This window comes from Rhizophagus irregularis, chromosome 10 (genome assembly GCF_026210795.1).
Source record: "Rhizophagus irregularis chromosome 10, complete sequence".
Taxonomy (NCBI): Eukaryota; Fungi; Glomeromycota; class Glomeromycetes; order Glomerales; family Glomeraceae; genus Rhizophagus; species Rhizophagus irregularis.
The window spans coordinates 4707983-4717514 of NC_089438.1; the positions used below are offsets into that span (position 1 = coordinate 4707983).

The 9532-nt window shown below is 25.1% G+C and overlaps 2 protein-coding genes across 2 annotated transcripts; one reads left to right on the forward strand and one right to left on the reverse strand.

Annotated features, from left to right (window-relative positions):
- Positions 1–1538: 1538 nt before the first annotated feature.
- On the reverse strand, positions 1539–6474 carry OCT59_002457 (uncharacterized protein; the record flags this gene model as incomplete). The annotated part of the gene is made up of 12 exons (XM_066144518.1): positions 1539–1570; positions 1649–1761; positions 1851–1896; positions 1966–2019; positions 2118–2323; positions 2913–3040; positions 3114–4146; positions 4235–4280; positions 4349–4393; positions 4470–5059; positions 5148–5344; positions 5449–6474. 12 exons carry the CDS (start codon positions 6472–6474, stop codon positions 1539–1541), a joined length of 3516 nt encoding a protein of 1171 aa, XP_065995674.1.
- Positions 6475–7467: 993 nt separating this feature from the next.
- On the forward strand, positions 7468–8871 carry OCT59_002458 (uncharacterized protein). The gene is made up of 2 exons (XM_025311758.2): positions 7468–8377; positions 8564–8871. The coding sequence occupies exons 1-2, from the start codon at positions 7588–7590 to the stop codon at positions 8587–8589; spliced, it is 816 nt and encodes a 271-aa protein (XP_025168584.1). The 5' UTR covers positions 7468–7587; the 3' UTR covers positions 8590–8871.
- Positions 8872–9532: the final 661 nt, after the last annotated feature.

The window sequence follows — 9532 nt, forward strand, 5'->3', positions numbered from 1 at the left end:
TAATAATAATTTTAATATAAATATATATAAATCAAAGGTTCAATAATCTTTAGTTATTAGTTTAGTTACTTTGGAAAATTTATCAATGACTAGATGAAATACTAACGAAATTAAAATAATATTATTAACATTGATCATCAAAATCGGCAGCACAAACTTAAAAGTTTACATATTATTTATCTTTATGATATTACTACATTTATTAAATAGTTGATTATTTTTCTTTCGTTGAAATTTGATTATAATTTAAGTTAAGTAGTGCTTTGTTTTTATTGGTAATGTAACTTAACAAAAATTATATTTAATAATAATAGTTGCAAAAAATTTATCTTGCTCATACCATTTGTTAAAATTTTTGAGATTCAAACATTTAATATTCATTCAACAATTTCATTTTCCTACATAAACTCTAAGAATTTGTTTTTAACTATTAAATTCAATTATTTCTTTGTATGTTCTGTAATAATAAATAGAGAAATAGCAGGTCTTACATCCTTACCAGTACCGAGCTTGAAGAATAACTAAAGACTATTATTTCTTTTGACATTGTCTGTATATTAAAAGAAATGAGGAAACAATAATAAGTTCATTTAATAAAAGAAAGTAAATTATAATTATATTATTACAACGCCTTCAAGTGACATAAATATACGTATATATTTTTATAAATTATAATAAGTCTAAATCTACAATTAACTAGTAGGTAATTTTGGAATATAATTATGCATCATCTTTCGATAATTGAATAATTTACTATTGCCAATTTTATTATCATTTTTTTCTGACTTTTTGAACTTTTCGGTAAAATAATTCTCATGATCATTCTATTTATCAAAGATGATTCTTCTAAAGACGTACTCTTTAAGTTTTGATTTCTAAATATGAGAACGAAAATAGCTCTTAGGGGACTTACTAGGTCTCTATGAATAATATATATGTATGAAGATAATTCTTACTTTACTTAAATTATAAAGTAACAAAAATTTCCTTTTTGAGGCTAAACTACTAATAAATTTGAAGTAAATTAATAAATTTAATTTGCTTTAAAATAAGTAGTGTATATTTTTTAAATTAGAAAAAATAATTTGTTTATTAATTATAACTCGGATCATACGAAATAATGTATATTTATTAATTAGTTTAATTACACAATTTGGTTAAAAAAATTTAATTGCAGCAATAATATGAAAATTATATAAGACCTTAATAAGACTTTTAAGTAACTTAATAACAGAATTCATACATTTGTTTTAAGCTACAATAGATATTGTGCTCATTTAATTAATTATGATCATTATTTCTAATAAAATCATGAAATTTACTGGATTTTATGTACTGCTTCACAAGGTATTTACTGTTTAGAATACAAAAAATTTATTTCTATCATCTATTTCTCAAACTTGATTTAAATGCATGAATCATTCGTACAAATAATCAAAACTTATCAATATTGAAAAAAATAAAAAAAGAAAAATACATTATTTCAACAGATAGAAAAATAATATCTAAGTTACTACATAAGTATTTGGAATCAAAATTTAACCAACATACTCAGCTTTAATACGTTTTCCTATTTTTGAATATAAAAATGTATAAGTTTTTAAAAAGTGATATAATAATAATACATAATTATTATATGTAGATTTACCATCATTTTGAGGTTGAATATTCGATTCTTCAATATTATGTTTTCTTGAGGTCGAAATCGATGTACCTTGTTGAGTACTATCCTTAGCAAAATCATTATTTTCCAAAGATGATCTAAGAAAAAGAATAAATAAATGTATAACGACAATTAATAAATATTTTCTTTACTGTTATAAACTATATAGCTGAATTAGTATCATTACATTTGAAAAATATCTTCATTAGATTTCAGTTCTACTGAATTATAATCTACTAACGAATAAATTTGTTAGAAAATACATAATATTTATAATTATATGCGTATAATAAAAATGGTACCATTATTTTGAGATTCATTATCATTATTAAAATTCAGTTCTTGTGAAGTATAGCCTAATGAATAAGATTATTAGAAATATTAAGTTACCCTAGAACAATCTATCTTATTCTGATTTATATTAATTTTTTCAAAAGTAATAAATAATGCACACCTTGTTTTTCATTAAATGCATTTATTGAAAATTCCAATGAATCCTTAGAAATTAAAGCACTTAATAGTCTACTAGTATAAATAGCTCCTGAATGTCGTTTTTCACTAAAGTCAGGGCCAAGCATCTTCATTTCAATTAATTCTAATCGTCTCTCTTCAGCTTGCTTAAATACCGCAAATTTAGTTGTATAATCATAATTATACCAACTAACAGATTCAAGAATTTCAAATATAAGGGGCCTTTTATTAGGATCAGAATTCCAGCATCTTTTCATTAAATTAGCATAAATTTCCGGAGTATCTTCTGTAATTAGAGGTCGTTCTCCATCAAGAATTTTATAAACAAGATCAGCATTAAGTTCGACATTAGCAAAAGGTTTACAACCTGTAGTAAGCTCCCACATAATCATACCCATACTATATATATCTGCTCCTTTTGAAAATTGAGAACCCTTAAATATTTCTGGTGCAATATAAGGTATTACTCCATAAATTTCATTACTTGTTAAGGTGGAATTAGTATGTTGTGATAAATTGAAATCCCCAATTTTCCATAAATTTCTAGAATCACTATACTTTAATAATATATTTCCACTATGAAAATCTCGATGTATAACATTTTTTTTATGAATAGAATGAAGTCTAAATATATAAAAAGAAATCAATAAATTCAAATAAGCAAAATAATGATTAAAATAATGATCAATATATGTAAAATTTATACCCTTCTGAAATGTTTTGCAAAATAATTAATTTATCCATCCATGTTATATTTGCAAAATTTTTTTGCAAATACCCGTGTAAATTTCCACCATTTGCATACTCCATTACTAGCATATTGTCATTAAAATTTGGATCTTGTGTAACACCATATAATTTGATAATAGCGTCGAATCTACTATAGAGTTGACTGTAAAGTTTTAACTAAAATTACAAATATGCATGTTAATTGAATTGAAAATAAAACATGCTTAAAAAATATAACTTTAATAATTACATCATTAAGAAAGTGTTTACTCCCATCTAGTGAATCTCTATATCTTTTTAAAATAACAGGTCCATAATCAACAACATTTGCAATATAAATAATGCTAAAACCGCCCTCGGCTATTTCTTTAACATTATTAATTTGAGGATATGAAAACCATTTCGTAATTGGATTATATTTATCACCAAACTTATCTCTAATAAATTCATATATTTGTAATGAATTAAGTACTTTGTTATCTATATATTTATTAAAACTGGCAAGCATGTGAAATTTATTAGTATCAAGTCCTAGCAAAACATCTATGTCATAATTCCCGCTAGTGGTATTAGCAATATCAGCAGTGGTAAATACTATTCTTTTGCATTTTTTACACTGTGATTTATCTGCGATTCCGAAAATAATATTTGTTGTCAAGCAATATCTACATCCAATATATATTATAAAGCAATTTGAACACAATTTTTGATGATCCGATATGAACTTCAAGTATCTACCACAAGTTATACAATCATAAGAAACATCCCACCATGGTAAACAAAGTATTGGGATAGGCTTTTTAGTCAAAGATGAATCTATCCACTCACAAGAAATCAAAAAACAATCTGGACAAAATATATAATTAATATAACTTATTGACTGATAAACTATATTCCCGCATAATTTACAACTTTCTTCCACTTTCTCTTCAGTATATTTAGGAGATGAAAGAGGAGAAACTATTTGCTTAAAATGTGAAATCTTAGAAATATATCGAGTATTATTTTCGCTTATATGTACATCCATGTACGTATTGATATCAGTTATCTGTTGAACATATGTATTTAAACAATTGTTGCAGTACTTTTGTTCAGATAAAAGTGTTTTAAAATATTCATTCCCACAATTAATACATTCATTCTCTTCATTGTTAAAAGCAATAAACAAAATTGGTACGGGGCTAGATTTCAATTTTGGTGTTGGATCTCCATTATTATTTGTATTATTTGTATGTGGAACTAATGATCTACTAGTAGTAGTAGCATTGATATTGGATGAACGACTAAGATATTACATTATAAAAAATGATAATTAATAAATTTTTTATATAACTTATAATATTGCAAATTTGCAATGACTAATTTAAATACCTTTGAATATCATCTATATCAAAATCAAGTTCTCTTGTAAAATACCCTAAGAAAAATATTTTTTTTTAATGAATAAATTTTTTTCTTAAGAAAAATACAAACTTATTAAAATACCTTTAATATTTGATCTTTTTGTTAACGAATTGGGCTTTATATTACCTAAAATAATAAATATGACAACATTAATTACAAAATTTAAGTAATTTTATATATAGAAAGCTTATAAAATAAATACTTTGTAATAAGTTTATAGTAAAATTAGTATAGATAAGACCAGAATTAGAATTTTCAGTAAATTCAGGACCAAGTTTCTTTAATTCTAATAGCTCTAATCGTCTTTTTTCAGCTTCATTAAATTGCTCAATATCTTCGTTTCTAAATAACCAGAAGTAAGAAATTTCATAAATTTCATTTGCAGAAGGTCTTTTGGTAGGATTAGAATCCAAACATCTTTTCATTAAATTAGAAAAACATTTAGGAGTATCATTCGTAATTTCAGGCCTTTTCCCATCAATTATTTCTAAAATAAGAGTTACATCATTTTTAACATTATCAAAAGGTCTACGACCTGTCGTAAGTTCCCACATAATCATACCCATACTATATATATCAGATTCCTTTAAATATTTATTATATTTAAATATTTCTGGTGCAGTATAAGATATTATTCCATACATTTCATTATTTGACAAAATATCATTTGCATGTCGTGTTAATCCTAAGTCTCCAATTTGCCAATGTTGATATGAATCAGATTCTGATAAAAATATATTTTTACTATGAAAATCTCGGTGTATAAAATTTTTTTCATGAATAACGCAAAGTCTAAAATAAGGAATAGTAATGTATTAAAATTAATAAATAAATATAATAAATGTAATATGTACCATTAATAGTAATAAAAAAATAGTACCCTTCCGAAATCTTCAATAAAAGATTTATTTTATCATGCCATGTAATATTTGTAAAATTTTCTCGAAGATAATTATGCAAATTTTTTCCATTTGCATATTCCATTACTAACATATAGTCTTTTGATTCGGTATCTTGTGTAATGCCACAGTATTTAATAATAAAATTTTTGTCATAACATTGATAAAGTGATTTTAACTAAATTACAAACATATTTTGTTAATAAATATAATATATTAAATAATACAATTTAATTTAATTTTAATAATCAAGTATAATGTCATTTATCAATAAATAGTTACCTCATTTAAAAATGTTTTGATATTTTGCGAAAAAAATTTCTTTACAGCAACTTCTTTATTTTCTTTCAACCAAGTTGCTTTATAAACTATACCAAATCCTCCTCTTGCTATTTCTTTAAAATCTTTAATTTGAGTATATGGAATCAATTCCATTATTGGTTGTATGTTATTTACAAGTTCATTTTCAATAAAGTTATAAAACCATACTTGATTTTTATTATAATAATTTATATAATTGGAAATTGCATGATAATTATTAGTATTAAATCTCGTATAATAAAGAAACTCGTCTACGTCATAATTCCCACTGCCAATATTTGGGATATTAGTATCAATAGTGGTCGTTCTATTACACTTTTTACATTGTGACTCTTCCGTAATTCCAAAAATAATATTTGTTGTTAAACAATATCTACATCCAATAAAAGTTGTGTAACAATGTGAACACGATTTTTGACAATTAGATACTAATTTTAGGAATCGTTTACAAACTATACATATACCTTTAGCATCCCACCATGGTAAATAAAGAATTGGAATAAGTTTTTTAGTAAGAAATGATTCTACCTGCCCAAAAGAAATTAGAAAATCAACATAACTAGTTTCTGAATGATAAACTGATTCCCCGCAATCACATTTTATTGTAAGTTTTTCAATCTCCTTCTTATATTTAGGAAATGATAAAGGAGAGATTACTTGTTTAAAATATGAAATCTCCGAGCAATGTTTGCACCATTCTTGAATGTTCCCAGTACAAAGATCTGCTTCATGTTCAATACATCGAGTTTTATTTTTACTTATATGTACATCCAAATATGTAGCATTGTCACCGATTGTATCTTTAATAAATTTAAATAAACACTTTTTACAATATCTTTGGCTAAATAAAAGCGTCTTGGAATATTTATTCCCACAATAATTACATTTATTATCTTTATTATTAAAGGGAATAAACAAAATCGGTATAGGACTAGATTTTAATTTTGGTGTCGGATCTTCGTTATTTGTATCTTGACTATCTTCCATGATTGTTTTTATATTATTTGGGAAAGAAAAGCTTTGATACAATGGAAAGATTAAATATGTTTTGACGTATATATAGTCAAGTTATCGAATATTAATAAGTACTAGTTCAAATTAAAAGAAGATTCTTTGAATTCTATAGAATTCTATAGAATTCTATGCAATATTAAAAAGCGGAAAAAGTTTTTTCTAAACTTCCATGGAAATATAGCCACTAAATATATTTGTACATGTTTTGTAATACTAAAAATTTGTGTGCGAAATTGCCGCAGCAAATTATCGCAGTTTATAACATTCAACATTAAAAATTACGGAAAATTTTTTTTTTTTATTTAAAGTTCTAGATTTTCATGGAAAAGTTCTCTTTATTTGAATTATATAGAATTCTATGTAACATTGAAAAGAATTCTTTTACGGAAAAAATTTTTTATTTAAAGTTCTAGACTTCCATGGAAATGTTCTTTGATGTTCATACCGCTAAAATTAGATAAATTTGGATGATCACCTTTTTCTTGTTTATGTGGTCGCATAAAATTTTGACGAACGATTAAATTTCCGATAGTCCTAAATGTGGCTACCGGTCTATGACAAGCTAACCTGGATTGTGAGGTTTGTAATAATATAAAAAATGATCGAGGAGTAAAAGATACTGATATTTACGAATAACGTTACACAAGCATTTTGGCACTTTTTAATATAAATAAAATAATTTCAAAAATGTTTGTGTAATTCTTTCCATTAATAGTAATTATGTCATAAATTAAAAATAATAAAAATTTGGTTAAGTGTTTGGATTTAAAACGTGATTGCTTATCAGTTATCTTGATTAAACAAGTTTATTCAAGCCATTTACCAAATTATAGTTAATACCAAATGACAATCGATTTTTTGATTTACCAATTTTGTCGTCTGTATCATGGCTAATTTCGATATTTTCGGCATTTTTTTTTTTTTTTTTTTTTTACAAAAACACATTTCCCTATTCATTAATTATTATATTTGTTGACTTTATAAAATCATTGTGTCTTTTTTTATAACGATAAAGTTGTCCTATTATAAGCACTCATATATTATATTGTATTATTTCCATAATTAACCTTCTACGATACTTATTATATGGACAGTAAAAGCAAAAAAAATATTGTCCTTTGTGGTCGCTCTGGAGATGGAAAATCATCTATTGCCAACATGCTAATTCAAGGAGACGTTTATCGAGATAGTGAAAACGATTTTAGAATTGGTAATAGTGCTAAAGCAGTAACAGAATATTTAACAGCCATATCTAATGAAAAGTTTGTTGTATATGATACAATTGGATTAGGAGATTCAACTGGTAGTGATGAAGCCATAAAAGCGATAAGAAATTTTTTTTCTATGGGTAAAATTCCATTAAATTATATATGTTATGTTAAAAGAAGTAGGAGTCTCAAAGACGATGTTCGTTTATTCGAAACATATAGAAAGATCTTTGGGGATGGAGAGAAAAATTTCGTCATTATCATCACTCATAGTGGACCAGAGTGGGCCAAGGAAGAGGAAAATGTTAAATTAATAAAAGAACAACTTGGTAACTATCCAGTTATATCAGTCGATTTTCCCTGTAACGAAAATGAAAAATACACCTTGGTTGATCGAAAGCAAAGAGCAGAAAGTCTTGAACATTTATTAAATGAATTTTCAAAATTAGAATATAATGGAATTGAACCAGAGGTTCTAAGTCCATCTCAAAATATTGAGAATAATATGGCAGGATATTTCAGTTTCGTACCAGTTGTTGGTTCAGTTTATCAACTGACTGCATCAGGTTTTTATTATGTGACAGGAAAGGAAAAAACAGCAAGAAAACGTCTTCTCGATGGATCTTTAGGACTCGTTTGTGATGCTGCGGGTGTAGTGACTGGAATAGGTAAGCCTGCAGCGTTTATGCTTGTTAAAGATATAAGTTTAAGAGCTGTAAAAGTGGTAGTTATGGGAATAAATAAACTATTTTAGTTTTATTAGTTTTATTTTGATTTTTATATTTTGATTTTTAGATCATCAGATTATGTTATTTTCCTATTAAAGTTTCTTCTCTATAAATTTTTATTTTTAGGAGGGCTTTTCTGCGAAGTTATGTAAAGAACTTTTTTTTTTCCTTTAAAATTTGAATAAAGATACGATACATTATTAGAATTAGAATTATTAATTTCGATCATTGATGGGAGCGTAGTCTGTTCTTGATTTTATCGTTTTTTACGTGAAGTCACATTATGGTTTTTTATCTTGATTAAGTTCGTACATTAAAACATATTGTTTGATTAGAGATTAAAAAAAGTGTTGTGTAATATCATTTATATATTTTATTTATATTATTTATAGCATTTTTTTGTAATTAAAAAAAAGTGACTTACTTAACTCATCATCAATTATAATCATCAATTATAATCATCACTTCTAATCATCACCGTGATCTAGATCAAAATGGACAAAAAGTATTTGTTGCGTTAGTTAGTAATCTAAGTAGGTGTTCATTGAGAAGCATGTAGAATATTAAAAGTACGTGATAATCCTTCATACAAAGCGTAAGGTTCTGATCAAATGTCAAAAAAAGGGTCTTTTAGTAGAAAGTATAATTAAAGTAAGTTTACGCAAAAAAAAAAGATTTATTAGACACAACCGGAGATTTATGAATATTGGCTGGCATTACAAAATTTCGGCTCTGAAAACAATGCGTGCAGTTAATAAAGACTGAAATTTATCCCAATATATTGTGAATTTATATATAGACCCCCTTAAATGCTTATATATATATCGGTACAATATATTTCTGAGTTCTATGATATTAAACTTCATTATCAGAAATTTTTTTTAAATATATAGTAAATAAATAAATATCGAATAAGAATCGCGGAAAAGTATCATGCGGATATATCAACAAAATAGAAACAATATATTAAATTTAAGTTAAATCTCGCTTTTATATTTTAGTTAATAATATTTATTTAACTCGGGTTTATTTTTTCGACGCTTTGTTTATACAAAAAAAATACGGTTAATTTAAACAACATTTTTAATATTCGTT